The 16,537-nt window shown below is 47.6% G+C and overlaps 1 protein-coding gene across 1 annotated transcript in view; it reads left to right on the plus strand.

Moving 5' to 3' along the window:
* The first annotated feature begins 1,867 nt into the window (after window positions 1–1,867).
* itgbl1 (integrin, beta-like 1) overlaps window positions 1,868–16,537 on the plus strand; it is a 229,780-nt gene continuing 215,110 nt past the window's right edge. The window contains exons 1-2 of the mRNA XM_038818664.1: window positions 1,868–2,109; window positions 7,236–7,438. Coding sequence (XP_038674592.1) covers window positions 2,030–2,109; window positions 7,236–7,438 — 283 coding nt within the window. The 5' untranslated portion in view covers window positions 1,868–2,029. The remainder of the gene's footprint in view (window positions 2,110–7,235; window positions 7,439–16,537) is intronic.

Raw genomic sequence — 16,537 nt, forward strand, 5'->3', positions numbered from 1 at the left:
CTTCTTTTTGTATGTTAGCAGGTTGAAAAGACGTTTTTTAGTCTCTGTTTGTAAGGTACTGCGTGTGACCTTCTCCACCCCCAAAAACCTCTGAGCCTCTGAAAGAGCCATTACCATAACACACTCCCAACTTAAACTGGAATACCACACCTGAAAAGCAACCACAAATATGCTCACCTGTCACTTTCTTTAAGTTCACAAAGCCAATTCAATCACGAAAGATAGACTTTTATCCCAGACAACCCCCAATTTGTTATGGGCCAAAGTTTAGAGAACACCAAAGTATATCATGGAGTTCACCTGACCTATAACTGTTTCTAGATTTTGGTTATGAGGAGCATAAGAGCCTACTTTTCAGGTGTTATGCAACAGAGGCCTTAAGAACTTGTAATCAAAAACAAAGTTTATTCTACAAATTCAGTTAACGTTTTAGAAACACACAGTGAGCATTTTTATCAGCTACAAACATAAATACCCCACACAGCTACAGTACTCTATATTTAACCCTTAATAACTTTCCTTTACTGTTTCACTCAAGTAACAACATCCATAAATCAGACAATCCCTTTTACCACAAAACGGTAGATTTGAATTCCTTCCAGAACACAGTTATTACTTTGAAGTTATCAAGTGATCTGGAGACACCTTTTTTAACAGGAAGAGAGAGAGAGACTCCAAGATCCTTGACGTCGGAATACAGCTTCCAACTGTCTAAACCGAAAGTAAAACTCAGAGCCACAGCCCAGCTTCACCCGCACAATGACATCACAGCAGTCATTTGAGAAGGAAACATTTCTTAAAGGGACATTCCCATGACAGTACGCAATGACCATCTCCAACAAGAGAGGATCGAACTATTGCCCCTTGACATTCGATGGCATTACCATCACTGAATCACCCAAAATCAACATCTGGGGGTTACCATTGATCAGAAACTGAATTGGACTAACCATATTAATACTGTGGCTACCAGGGCAGGTCAAAGACTAGGAATCCTATGGTGAATAACTCACCTCCTGACTTCCCAAATCCTTTCCACCATCTACAAGGCACAAAGTCAGGAGTGTGATGGAATACTCTCCATTTGACTGGGTGAGTGCAGCTCCAACAACACTCAAGAATCTCAACACCACCCAGGCCGTAGCAGCCCACTTGATTGCTCCCCCCTTCCACAAAGATTCAATCCTTCCACCACCGATGAACAGTGGCAGCCGTGTGTACCATCTACAAGATGCACTGCATTAACTCGCCAAGGCTCCTGAGGCAGCACCTTCTAAACCCACAGCCACGACAATCTAGAAGGACAAAGGCAGCAGATTCATGGGAACCCGACCACCTGGAGGTTCCCCTCCAAGTCATTCACCACCCCTACTGGGAAATATATCGGCCGTTCCTTCACTGTCGCTGGGGCAAAATTCTGTAACTCCCTCCCTAACGGCACTGTGGATGTACCTACACCTCAGGGACTGCAGCAGTTCAAGAAGGCGGCTCGCCATTAACTTCTGAAGGGCAACTAGGGATGGGCAATAAATGCTGGTTGAGACGGAAGATGGGGAGGGAAGGGGAGTGGGTGGTGTGGGGGATCTCCTAGGGAGTGGCATGAGGCAGTGGTTGCAACGTTACAGTCATCTATTATATTCCCAATGATTGATTCAAAAGCTGGAAATACCTACATTTTCCATGGACGAGTTGCAAACAGAAAGGAAACCTGGTTTTTCCACAGTTTTAATCAATCCTGGACTTGCTGAGTGCAAGCGATGAACCATCTGGCTGGACAAGTGTTTCTAATTACCCACCCTACATCTGTGGAATTTGGCCCTTTTGGCAATGACATTCCGTCCTCCTCGTTTCCACACGACCTAAACTAATCAGACACACTTGCCTGTGTCGAGCGAGAAGCCAATAAAGATTTAAGGCAGCTTTGACCCAACTGAAGCCAGCTTCAGTTTTGCCGCTTGCCTCCCCGATACAGAATGCCCGTGAAGCCTTCCGGCATTAACAGTTTAATTTTGTCACCTTCAGCCTAAACATGCACGCAGACGTCCTGGTAAATTCCATAATTTTGCTCAGCGTTGTGTTGGTGTCTCAGAGCTTCTTGCAGCCTGATAGGTGAGTACGGTACTGGAGTGCTTCACTATCTGTTATTATGGAGATCTGTTTAACCCTTTTATATCGGATTGCAAATATCTGGAGATAAAAATTCCAAAGCTGTGCAATGGCAGCTCTGTGTGTGTCAGAGAATGGAAAGGAAAGCAGGCGTGTGCCCACCTGCAAAAATATTAGAGACGCACATATAGCTTTCTCAAAAGAAAATTGTGTATTTGTAGTGGAAATGACAATTGAAAACATTATTTCACCGCCTGCTCGTATGCTATTCAGATTGACAATTTTCTAATTTAAACCTGACATGACCGGATGTTTGACAAACAGATTGCGTTACAACAAGGAGAGGATGAACCTGTCTCAAACAATATGTAACTGTTATCAAACAAATGTTGTGAATCTATCCTCTCAATTGATCATCCAAGGTTGTACATAGATAATTCATAGGGACAAAGAAATCTTACTTGATCTCCGGGGTCATATTGTTACCGTATTCAGCCAATCGACAATTATAATCACGACATTAACTCCTAATGTTGGAATAAGTTTCCTGGATATGTATTTAATACCAGTGCATTTTATTCCTCTTCAGCTTTTGGGAAGTTGTGTGGGATTTTCAATGCCATTGGGAATTAAGCACACAAACAATCGATTAAGGAAATGCTTTGGGGATATAGAATTGATTAGTGGTTAAGACGATTCGGCATAGTGATTGAAGCTTAAGGGCTCTCCCGCATATTTAAAATGGTAAGGATTAGGACTGATGCACCATTAATGTGACATGTGATGCATTAACAATATATCGAATCAAAGAGGAGAAAGCATAACGCATGAAGGCAGCAAAACACATCTGACATTAAAACGCAATGGCAGAGTAATTTACCGTCTGATAATTTATTGCTGGTGATAAAATAGACCACCTCGTGGTAAATTAAGTGAATTAATTACAATTCAGTAACAGAGAGTCAACCAATTGACCTTCGCTAATGAGTCTGCCCCAGTGTTTTTCTTTCATTCGTTCTCAGTTTGGGAAGTGCAGGCAAGGCTGGCATTTATTATATATCTCCCAGTCAGGAGGTTGTGGGGTCAAGGCCCACTCCAGAGACATGAGCACACAATGCTAGGCCGATACTTCCAGTGCAGGCCAGAGGGAATTCTGCTCTATCTTTTGGATAAGACAATAAACCAAGGCCCCATCCACCCTCTCAATTAGACATAAGGTCCCGTGGCAATGTTCTGAAGAACAGCAGGGGCGTTCTGCCTGGTGTCCTGGCCAATAGTTATTCCTCAATCGACACCACAGACACAGGTTATCCGGCTATTATCACATTGTTCCTTGTGGGATCTTGCTGTGCGTAAATTTGCTGCCGTGTTTCCCATGTTACAACATTTGACTTCAATGGTTGCGAAGTGCTTTGAGGCTTGTCCTGAGTTTGTGAAAGATGCTATCCCAATGTTGAGTTGGCATTGGTGGCCTCCTTGAATCTTCGAAACAAAACGGGTGAAAAGTTAGTGTAAGGAAATGACGGGTTCATTTTAGACAAAACCAGTCATTCTATAGTTTCATTTGATGGAGGAAATATATATCTGTAAAAGAATTTCTGAGCCCTACCCCCCACTCCCACATTGGGAAATTGGTTGACTGCCTTAGCTTCTGGCCAATAGAAATAAATCACAAGATCCACTATAGGATGAGCAGGAAAATTCCTCCAACTAATTATTGGGAAGCCAATTGCCTTTGGATTCAGCTGCAAGCTTTGCTCGCTTGCCGCTGACTGCATCCCTCTCCCCGCTCACTGTCTCACATTTAACCTTGGACTTCTATCCAACGTGAACTGAAATTCTGATACGACATCCAATACACCATCCAGACCACCTACTTTCACCTCCAGAAGACTACCCGTCCCCTTCCCACTGACATCCTCAACCATGCCTTTGATACCTCCAAACTTGACTATTTCACTGCTTTCTTGGTCGACTGCCCATTTTCCAACCTCTATAAGTTCTGCTGTCCTGTACCCCAACTCACGCCAAGCCCCATTCGCCCATCACCTCTGTGCTCACTGATCTAAATTAGCCAAGCAAATTATTTTTTTCAATGAATTTAAAGTATCCAATTATTTTTTTCTCCAATTAAGGGGCAATTTAGTGTGGCCAATCCACCTACCCTGCACATCTTTGGGCTGTGGGGGTGAAACCCACGCAGACATGGGGAGAATGTGCAAACTCCACACGGACCCAGGGCCAGGATTCGAACCTGGGTCCTCAGCGCCGCAGTACCAGTGTTAACCACTGCGCCACATGCCGCTCTCAGTCAAGCAAATTCTTGATTTTAAATTCTCCATATTGAATTCACTCCCTTGGCCACATGCCTAACCTGCCTATATCTCTTTGTTAATTATTATTGAACAGAATCTTGCAGCACAGAAGACCCATTGTGTTAGTGTCAGCTCCTTGAGAGAGTTCTCCAATTTAATCCCATACAGTAGCTTTTCCCCATAACTGCACACATTACTAAAGTACATGTTTGATTGGCTTTTGAAAATTCCAAATAATCTAATTCCACCACCTTTTCAGGTACTGCATTCCAGATCATAACCAACTGCAATGAAGAAATTCAAAGCTTGTGACCTGATGTGCGTAATACAAATGATGTGGCAATAGAATCACAATTGTTACAGAGCAGAAGGAGACTATTTGGCTCATTGTGTCTGGATTGAATGACCAATTAACATCATGCCAATACCCAATCTTCTCCCTGTAACCACACACATTCTTCCTCTTCCAATTGCAATTCCCCATCTCTGGCAACAGTCCTGAGTTTAAGGAAGATGGCAAATGCCATCAATGCTTCTGCGCTTTCTACTCTCACCTCCTGTAATATCCTTGGATACATCTCATCCAGTCCTGGTCCTTCCTTTAGGTGCAGTTAGTCTATTTATTACTGCCTCATAAATTTTAAAGTATATTAATTACCTTCCCTTAGCATGGCCCCAGCAGCCTCATCCTTGGTAAAGACAGATGCAAAATATTCTTTTCATACCTGAACAACTCCCCCTGCCTCCATGCATAAATCCCCTTTTATGTCCCCAATCTACTCTTCCTTTTACCAGCTTTTTGCCATTTGTGTGCCTATAGAAGACTTTGGCATTCCCATTTATGTTAGCTGCCAATCTCTTTTCATACTCTCTCTTTGCCTCTCTTATTTTCTTTTTTCATTTCCTCCCTGAACATTGTATATTCAGGCTGGTTATGCATTGTATTATTGGGAATAATTTTCTCATTATTCAGCTACCATTATTCCTGCCAAACCTTGGGTGGAATTCTCCCACTTTGAGACTCAGTGCAGTGATGGGCGTCTCCGGTGGATCTGGCGGGCCAGCAGCTGACTCATAAACCTTTGACCCCCCTTAATTGTGAGAGTTTTGTGCAGCCTTTTCCGGTTCCCTGTACCCCACAACCCCATGTGCAGTACTGAACCGCATCAGCGACACAGGTGGGTCCACAGGCCTAACAGCACTGTCCTGTCCATGAAGACAAGCTCGGCATGGAGATGGAGCCAGGGCCAGTACTGTCGAAGGATTGTTTCCATCCAAAACGTTAACCCCCGTCTCTCCCTGCACAGATGCTGCCAGGTCTGCTGAGTTTATCCAACATTTTCTTTTGAAATTTACCAATCCCGGTTCTGAAACTTTCAACTGCGCCCCAGCCTCAATAACATTTTTTTTTTAAATGAGGAGAAATATTTTTCTACAATTAATAATTAGTGCTTTTAAAGAACTTGACATTTTTTTTTCTTTTTTTTTTTTCTTTTTTTTTTATAAATTTAGAGTACCCAATTCATTATTTCCAATTAAGGGACAATTTAGCTTGGCCAATCCACCTACCCTGCACATCTTTGGGTTGTGGGGGCGAAACCCACGCAAACACGGGGAGAATGTGCAAACTCCACACGGACAGTGACCCAGAGCCGGGATCGAACCTGGGACCTCGGTGCCGTGAGGCTGCAGGGCTAACCCACTGCGCCACCGTGCTGCCTATAGAACTTGACATTTTTAAACATCAAGGGCGGGATTCTCCGACCCCCGCCGGGTGGGAGAATCGGTGGGGATCCGCATGAATCCCGCCCCCGCCATCCTCCTAATTCTCCCTCCTCCCAAAAACCGGCCTGGTGTGAGTCGCGCCGCCCGCCTGGGAGAATGGGGGGTCCGGCGTGACTCAATGGGCGCCGGGGCTGCCCGAAATCTCCGGCCCGCAATGGGCGGAAGTCCAACCTGTCTGTTGCCGGTCTCGTCGGCGGAAATTGGAGTAGGTCCCTTATCGGCAGGACCTGGTGGCGCAGGCAGGCTCTTGGGGGGGGGGGGGGGGGTTCTTGGTGGGGGGGGGGCACTCTATTGTTCCTCACCGGAGGTTGTGGTCCTTCGCCATTCCCGGTGCACAAGCGAATCGCTCTGCGCATGCGCGGGGATGATGCCAGCATGCGCTGGCGCTCCCGCGCATGTGGCAACTCGCGCCAGCCGGCGGAGGCCCTTCGGTGCCGGTTGGCATGGGCGCCAAGCCCCTTTCCCACCAGCCGGCGGGGCGCCGACCACTCCGGCGGGGGCCTAGCCCCTCCGCACCTTCGGGGCGGCCCGACGCAGGAGTGGTTTACGCCACTCTGTCCCGCCGGGACCCCCCGCCCCGCCGGGTAGGGGTGAATCCCGCCCCAAGCTGCAAACATGGTATTAATTGCTACTGAAGATCCACGTGGAAAGAAGAAATATTTGCAAGCTTCCAAATCAATACATTATTATTTTGCAAATCATCAAACAGCTAAACTATCCAGTAGACATTCCTACATTCACACGTTACCATCAATAATTACCATATGCTTAAGTAATTCTTCATTTCAACTATTACATCTTCAGAAATTCAGATTTTTCATGGATTTGCAATGAGTCTCCTTTGATCGAATTGTTCTTTCTGCTATGTGAAGAATGTGCTTCCTGTTTGGCACATTGATTTTTTGCTTTTTTATGATGAAGAAAGTCATGTAATCGTTAACTGTTTTCAGAGTTCAGTTTGTTCTAAAATTATGTTTCTTCCCCCCCCCCCCCACCAACCCCATGACCTGACAATGATATAATCTAAAGGCAAACCTCCAGTGCCTGCAAGTTATCGTTGGAGACATCAGAGAAACGCTGTCAATCTCTGGACGGTTTGATCTGCAGTGGCCACGGACAGTGCGAGTGTGGGGTGTGCGTCTGCCTTGTCGGTGAACCAGGCAAGTTCTATGGCTCTCGGTGTGAGTGCCAGGACTGGCTCTGCGAAAGCTACGATGGGAGGATCTGTGGAGGTAAACCATTTCTACTACATCAGTGTCTGAAGTCAGGTGTTACTCGGTTACTAGGCATTAACCAACGTTTCTAGGCTTGCCCAGAAATGATACATTAATCTCCAGGTTACTGCCAACGGCAAACATGCAAGATTAGTTTTTTGAATGTCTTTTTATTCCTTTCTGAGAGTTACAAGGCCAATGTGCGGAGTGGACGGGGAAAGTTCTTAATCCACCTCCTTGCTTGCTCCAAAATCCGATTCAAATTCAAATCGAATCCAATTCATGGTCCCCACAAGAGAGACATGGGAGATCCCAACTGACATTTCACCTGATCTCCCGCTTGATCCAATGCTTGATCTGAACCAAAAGGCCCAGAATGGGCAGGTTGAAGACGGGAGGGATAAAAAGCCATTTAGCTGATAGGCAAAAAAAATCTCCAGCGGGGTGATGAAGATTCAATTCACTTTTCAATTGCTGTGGGGAGGTGGAGCTCCGTGAGCATGATCATGGCGGGCAACCAATCACGTGATTTGGGGCCGGGTCTGTGGAGGCCATGTGACAAAACCTGCAGGAACACATCCAACCAGAGTCGCCAACCCTACATACCCAATGCACATGAGCGGACTGAACAATATAACCTTTGGACCAAAAAACTGTGGTTGTGTTGTCTTTGATCAGGTTGTTTAAATGTATCACACCAGGATTGAAGTGATAAATTATAAAGTGGTCGCAAATGTTCGCCATCCAATGCTCCCGATGTCCACAAATGAAGATAAACGAAATATTGGCCACGATTTGGCTGATGGGCTACTATTTAAAGGCAAATCTTCAAGGTGCATAGATTTTTCAGAGTTTTTGTTCTTTATATTGAATTTTATTGGAAGAAGAGAAAACTTTTGGTGAGATCTTCTGGCCGTTCGTGCCAGTGGGATTAGCCAGCCCCGCCAAGGGTTTCCCAGTGGCATGGGATGGATTTAATGGGAAATCCCATTGACAGCAGTGCGTGGGACCAGTTGTGCCTCATCCTTGTGCAGTTCGCACACTGATCATGTAAGTTGTGCGGAATGTGTCCTTCCTGAACAGGTTCATGACTGCCTCGTATTTTCCTGTCTCCGTGCAGATATTCAGTCTGATTGATGGATATGTTCAAAGTATTGGCAACACACTAACAGGCCATTTGGTCCAACTGGTGATTCTGCTGCTAATGTAATGTTTCCAGGCCAGCCTCCTGTTACACACTCCTCCTCACTCTATCAGCTGAACCTTCCATTCCCTTCTTCCCTTTAAATGTATCTCCCACACCTCGGGGTAGCGAGTTCCACATTGTTGCCACTCGCTGAGTAAAGATATTTCTCCTGAATTCCCGATTGGATTAATGAGTAACTGTCTCGTATCCATGTGTGATGTTGTACGAAGTAAATAATGGCATGATGGGAAAACTGGTCAACAACTGGGTACAATGTAAGAAAAGCTGACTTTGCATGACCTAAAGCTTGAATAAGATCAGAGAAGGTCAAGCTGATCCGAAATGCCTGGGCTCCGCAAATTCTGATAAGACTAACTCGTCATAACCCAAAGCAGTCTGAATACAAGAAGATAGGGCCAGAGCAACTCTCCTCCGACTCTTAAACATTCCATCCAAGGACAAAATAATGATCTGAGTGATGGGACAGAGTCCTGAAAGGTCAGCAAGGTGACGCCTGTTTTATGATATTGCTTATGTTTGTACTTCTGATCGAATTCCTGACCAAGCTGTCGTCACGTAATCCTGATTCTGATAATATATAAATGCTGAGCTGATTCTCTGTGAAAGCGCGGACTTGAGTAGGAATCAGCAGAGACACTCTCTGCTCTCCGACCTCAACTATCAGCCATAAACTGCAGTCTGTTCGAAAATAAAGTCTTGTTATGTTTTCTTAACGAGCGTTGGTGAATCTTTCTACCACAGTCCAGAAGCGGGAAAAATATTGACTTCTACACATGGTTCCCAGTTCTAGTTTCACCCACAAGTGGAAACATATTTTTTTCATCTACTCGATCAAACCCTTTCCTAATCTTGATTGTCTCTGTTAAGTCATCCCTCAGTCTTCCCCTTGCTGGAGGGAAGAGTTGTGGCTGTTGGTCCCTCCTGATGGTTACAACGTCTCATTTCCATCCATGTTTGTTGCGGATGGGCCTGGGAATTCATCCTATGCTAGCTCACAGCCAGAGCTGTGCTAACCTGCTTGATGCACCCGGCCCCTTTCTCTTCAGTGGCTGGACCTTTGAGCATTGAGCTGGGCCCCTTGACAATTGGGTAGCCGGCTATGTTCCGATGGCCTCTCGGACCTGCTCTCTTGATTGGCTACGCGCAGGAAGATGGCACAAATGTGTAGCGGTGAAAGGTTGTTCTGTTTGCCACTCCAACCCCACCTCCCTGCCCATTCCAGTGACAATCTAAAAAGAGTGATGGTATTTGTGGAATTTGTGCAGGTCCATCATGTGAATGGTACAGTTTCGAAGTGACCTTTCTATATAATAATAATCTTTGTTGTCACAAGTAGGCTTACATTAACACTGCAATGAAGTTACTGTGAAAAGCCCCTAGTCGCCACATTCCGGCACCTGTTCGGGTACACCGAGGGAGAATTCAGAATGTCCAATTCACCTGACAAGCACGTCTTTCGGGACTTGTGGGAGGAAACCGGAGCACCCGGAGGAAACCCACACAGACACGGGGAGAACGTGCAGACTCCACACAGACAGTGACCCAGCCGGGAATTGAATCTGGGTCCCTGGTGCTGTGAAGCAACAGTGCTAACCACTGTGCTACTGTGCCTCCCGAATATCAAGCTATTGAAATCACATCATGAACACTTCTTCTGTGAGCAACAAATCATAGTTGGCACTCGAACCCAGAGTTTCCAGCTCAGAGGCAAGGGACTGCACCACTAAACTCTTTTTAGATTGTCACTGGTTGAAGTCCACTTGGTGTAGGCACATCCATAGTGCTGTTAGGCAGAGAGCTCCTCCATTTTGACCCAGCGACAATGAAGCAACGGTGATATAGTCCCAAGTCAGGATGTTGTGTGGCTTAGTGGGCAACCTGCCGGCGATGGTGTTCCCTTGTATCTGCTGCTCTTGTCCTTCTGGCTGGTGGAAGTCAGGGGCTTGGAAGCTGCTGTCGAAGACGCCTTGGTGCTTAACTATGGCACATTTTGTTAATAGTACACACTTTCTACTGGACATCAGTGGTGGAGAGAGCGAGTTGATGTGCAGAATCCACACATAGAACATAGAACATAGAACAGTACAGCACAGAACAGGCCCTTCGGCCCTCAATGTTGTGCCGAGCCATGATCACCCTACTCAAACCCACGTATCCACCCTATACCCGTAACCCAACAACCCCCCCTTAACCTTACTTTTATTAGGACACTACGGGCAATTTAGCATAGCCAATCCACCTAACCCGCACATCTTTGGACTGTGGGAGGAAACCGGAGCACCCGGAGGAAACCCACGCACACAGGGGGAGGACGTGCAGACTCCACACAGACAGTGACCCAGCCGGGAATCGAACCTGGGACCCTGGAGCTGTGAAGCATTTATGCTAACCACCATGCTACCCTGCTGCCAATCCACATGCAGTGACCCAAGTCGGGAATCGAACCTGGGACCCCGGCACTGTGAAGCAACTGTGCTAACCACTGTGCTACCGTGCCACCTATATGTTCTTTCTGGCTAGAGCGCTAAATATTCCTTTTACTATACCCGCTCCCCATAACCCTTAATCCCCCTGTAACCAACAAAAATCTACCAAACTCAGTTCTGAAATTTTCCATCGATCTCCAACCTCAACAGCTTTTCTGGGGCGTGAGAGGTCCAGATTTCGGCCCCTTTGTGTGAGGAACTGTTTCCTGGCATCTCACTTGAACGGCCTGGCTCGACTTTAAGGTTCTGCCCCACTTGTTCTGGACCCCCCCCCACTCAGAGGAAATAGTTTCTCTCTGTCGACCCTATCAACTCCTTTTCCTCACTTCAATTGGATCATCCTTAAACTTCTGTACACCAAATCCCTCCGTGATGTGTTTTGCTGCGGCAGAGGTGGTCTGTCATTGGCTGGCGAGCGGGACCGTCTGGGCCTGCTGTGGTCAACAGGGTTTCTCGTTGTTCGTACCCTCCGTCGCTTGGGAACCCATGGAGGGTGCGAGCCGGTCTCTGTTGGCATCGGAAAACCCAGCCAGCAGGAATGACTAGAATTCCCGCCCATTTAGTGAGGTAATAACCGCGTGCGAACAAAGTTAGGGGGGCGGAATTCTCCGGCTCTCATTGGTCCTGCCACGGGTGCCAGCGTGAACAGAGAATTTGGCGCTCGGCCGAAACTCCATTCCCTGCACCAGGTCTGGAGAATCCCATCCGCGGGAAGTCGGAGAATTCCGGCCGCTGTCTGACCCTCATGGGGGAAATCGAGTGTCCTCTTTCGCAAACTAGACCCTGCATCCAGTTTGGGAGACCCATCACGCAATAGGGTAGCCAATGAGGCTCCACAGCCTTCCTTGGAATCTCTTGAGGGAGATTCTGTGGTCGATAAAATCTCTGCATAAATTAAAAACCACCCATTCGGCCGTCTGACCTCCCTTTCTCCTATTCCTTACTGCTGGTAACAAGCTTTGTTCAAAGCTTTCCCTTTATTCTCTTGATGTTGTTTATGCCCTGTGGTAATGAACTCATTGAAGGATGGTAATAGATTTATGTCGACTTACCTCACTGAAACCCTTCATTATTCAGAAGAAATGGAATAAACAGTGGAAGTTCTACCTCCTTATATCTTGATAATTGTCTCCTCAGAATCATTGGTGAGATTTGGGCTATTGGGAGGCCACTATCAATTTGACTGGTTCTGTTAGAAAAAACTATTAATACTGTGCTGAGTCACGATGGTTACAATAAAAACAGACTGAGACAGTGTTTTTTAAATTATATCCTACATGCATTTTGCCAGCTGTTTGTTGTATCAATCAACCAGTGAGAACTCTATAACCCTGAGATTATGGCTTTTACCCAAGCCGACCGCAGATATAATGATGATAATCACTGCCTCCAAACAAAATTAAATGTCATTCCTAACTGTATTTCTGGCAAATTACATGGTTTTGACCTTACATTATTGTCATTGTTTCAAAATTCTTAACTGTTTGTGAACTGCAGCACATTCACATCCGACATTAACTTAGTGATTGGAATATGCGTGGGATGGTGGGACACTACGTTGGCATTCCAACCAGCTGCGGCACTGGCCGATGACATTAGATATTGAGTGCAGAGTATTTTTCTGATCCAAACTGCAACTTTCAGGAATTCCGCTCCAGAACAGAGCGACTAGAGGATGACTCAGTTTAGGCAGATCATGCATGTAGAGCCTGAGAATTATATAACACCGATAGAGGTCATTTAGCACACCACGCCGTCAAATGGGCCACACGTTCGGTCGCTCTCCTCTCACCCTCTTTCTTAAGCCTGCAAACCTTTCCCCTCAAGTTCACATCCAGTTCTGTTTTGAAAGTTATCCAATCTGTTTCCACTGGTCTGTCAGACGGTGCGTTCCAAGGTGGAAGGGTTATTTCAGACCTCAGATTGTTGGCTTTGTCCTTTTGTAAGTGGCCCCAGTTCCAGGTAGGGATGTGACACTCAGAGTCATTGTTTTAAAAAAAAAGTATTGGCATTTTCAACATTATGTACATTGACGTTTGTGTTTATTTATTGTACAGTAATGCGAAAAGGCTTTTGTCTTACTTTACCTTATTTATAGATTGCTGCCGTCTAGTTCAGCGTGTCCTCCACTGCTCTCCCCCCCCCCCCACACAAACCCCCCCAGCCCCCCTCTCCGTAACCCCTCCCTGTCTCCCCCCCCTCCCACCCCCCTTGTTATCCTTCTTGGTCGTTATGGGGGGGGGGTTCCCTTTTTTCTTTGGTGGATGAGTGGAGGGTGGGTTTCACCCCCTCCTCCCCTCCCCCTGTGTTGTCCCTCTTTGCCCATCTCAGGCTCTCTGCCCCCTTCCGGCCCCCCCCCCCTCCCCCCGGGTTGAGCGTCCCTGGAGTTGCTCCTTGTCTATTTTTCCCCCCTCTCTCCTCCTTCCAGTTCTCCCTCTATTAGTCGTTGCTGGCCTCAAACAGGCTTTGGAACAGACCGACAAACAGCCCCCAAGTACCCAGGAAGCCTTCCTCTGACCCTCGGGTGGCGTATTTTATCTTCTCCAGGTGGAGAAACTCAGTCAGGTCAGGGAGCCAGTCTGCAGCTCTGGGTGGTGCTGCCGATCGCCAGCCGAGCAGGATTCTCCGGCGTGCGATTAGGGAAGCGAAAACCAGGGCGTCGGACCCCTTCCCCATGTGTAAGAGTAATTGTTAACGACGGAAGCATTGAATTTTTGGTGGCGATGGTAGAGGAGCTGGAACCTCAAGGGACACTGCCTGCGTATGGGCAGAGGGACCCTTCATGACAAAGACTAGTGTTTCCTTTATGCACACACCAGGAAGGTCATCTGAAACCAATCCATGTGTTCCTTCCCCATCAAAATTGTTCATTGAAATTGAAAATGGGAGGCTCCTGTGAACAACTGAAGAGAAAACACTGGACCAAAGGTGTGGAGGAATGAACATAAGAACATAAGAACTAGGAGCAGGAGTAGGCCATCTGGCCCCTCGAGCCTGCTCCGCCATTCAATGAGATCATGGCTGATCTTTTGTGGACTCAGCTCCACTTTCCGGCCCGAACACCATAACCCTTAATCTCTTTATTCTTCAAAAAACAGAGGACCTGTCTTTTGGTTGATCGCTATTATATTCCAGATCGCAACAATTTACAGTGTGGCAATACATCTCCTTATCTCCCATCTAATTATTTTGGTTCGAGGCATTGCAGAACTAAATTTCTCATTTCTGCCATTGAAGCTAGATAAGTCGATGAAGGAGAGAAGAATGGAAAGTTCGACTGAATCAGATGAGGCGAAGAAGGGTTGGGGGTGGGTCTTGTGGAGCATAAATACCAGCATGGACTGGTGGGGCCGAATGGCCTATTTCTGTGCTTTCCTAGCTATGTAATTCTACAGCATTCTATACGTGACTTGCTCAAAGTGCGTGATTCTCCCAAAAGGGAACAAAGCCGCCTAGCGAGCGCGTTTAGCCGTGTGTTTCCCAGTGCTCGCAGTGACGAGGAACACATGGCTGTTCAATGCGACTTGCGTTGTATAAGGGGCCTGAACAGGGAATGTGTGGCCAAGTCCACACTTAGCCCCGCTTTCGTGCAGTGGGGAACTCTGCTCCCTGGAACTCGCCAGTGTAGTGAGACCCCCAAGGCCCCCAAACGATCGCTGACCTCCCCCGCAGCCCTAACGCACTATGGGAGAGTCCCAGACACCACCCCGCACTTCCCCTCCCCCCAAAAACCCATGCCCGGCACCCCCATGTGCGCAAAAATGCTAGCCTGGCACCCTGGCAGTGCCTATGCCAGCTGGAAATGCCACATGGGCACCACGGCAGTGCCAAACTGACACCCAGGCAGCACAGCCAGGGTGCCCAGGTGGCACCAGCAGTTCCAGGGTACCCCACTGCCCAAAGGGCATGCACCGGCGGGCCTCCGATCCCCTGGGAAACCTCCACGGGTGCTGTTCCATCCGGTCCCCGTTTGTGGGGTCCAGTGCTGAACGGCGCTCGCCCGAGGTCTATGAGGCGAAGGGATTGAATCCCAAAGTCTCAGGAACCTCGGGAATCTAAACATTAGAGTGAGGCTTACTGCCACCCAGCCATAATGGTCGGGATTCATCTCGGAATGACCCGCGAGATCCCGGGAGCGGGGTCTATCGCCTTTCATCGGCCACACTACGCTGCTTTTCCGGCACATCATGGCCATTGGACCATTCCCAAAACCTCCCCTGATTTTGAACACATCTATTAAAACTTCCTTTCAACTTCTCTGCTCCAAGAACAATCCCAGCTTCTCCACATAACTGAAGTCCCTCATCTCCCATGCCACGCTAGCCAATCTCCTCTCTGCCCTCTCCATGTCCTCAACACCCTCCCTAAAGTGTGGTCCAGTTGGTTTTGCTGAAGGACAGCATTGCAAACATGCAACCACGTGGAAGGAATCTAAAACAGGCAAATGACAAAAAATAAAATTTGCATAAAGTTAAAGAGAACAGTGCAGGTAATAGGACAAATGCAATAAATATACAAACATATTTTTTTAATATAAATTTAGATTAGCCAATTATTTTTTCCAATTAAGGGGCAATTTGTCATGGCCAATCCACCTACTCTGCACATTTTTGGGTTGTGGGGGCGAAACCCACACAGACACGGGGATAACGTGCAAACTCCACACGGACAGTGACCCAGAGCCGGGATCGAACCTGGGACCTCAGCGCCGTGAGGCGGTTGCGCTAACCACTAGGCCACCGTGCTGCCCCATAAATATACAAACATAACAACAAATCGTTTTGGCAACTTTTGTTTGATATAATAAATCTAATCCCCAAGAGGCTCCAATATAATGTTACAAATACTAAGGGCGCGATTCTCCCAGAGGGGGAGAAATCGTAAGGCTGGCGTCAAATCCGGGCGGGTTTGACGCCAGCCCCCCCCCCTCCCCGACCGGGAACCGATTCTGGTCCCCGGTCGGGGCTAGCATGCCACCGCCGTAAACTCCGGCATCGCGGGCTTAACGAATTTCGTTAAGCCCGCTTGCCAGAGTTAGCGCCGGCTGACGCGTCAAATGACGTCAGCCGCGCATGCGCGGATTGGAAGACTCCAACCCGCGCATGCGCGGATAACGTCATCGCGCATTTGTGCGAAACCCGCGCATGCGCGGGCCGGGATGCCCCTCAGCCGCCCCGCGAAGTGATACAGCGGGGCGGCGGAGGGACAAAGAGTGCGCGGGCATCGGACCCGCTGCCCGCGATCGGTGCCCACCGATCGCGGGCCCATGGCACCCTTGGCACGGCCGTGGTACTGCTGTGCCAATCGGTGCCATGGTTTTAAAAATCGGGACTTTACGGCCGTTTTTACGAACGGCCAGACCAGGTGTGTTTGCCGTTTGTAAAAACAGCCGTAAAGGGCTGGGAACTCGGCCCATCGGACAGC

This window comes from Scyliorhinus canicula, chromosome 14, assembly GCF_902713615.1.
Source record: "Scyliorhinus canicula chromosome 14, sScyCan1.1, whole genome shotgun sequence".
In the NCBI taxonomy this organism is placed as follows: Eukaryota; Metazoa; Chordata; class Chondrichthyes; order Carcharhiniformes; family Scyliorhinidae; genus Scyliorhinus; species Scyliorhinus canicula.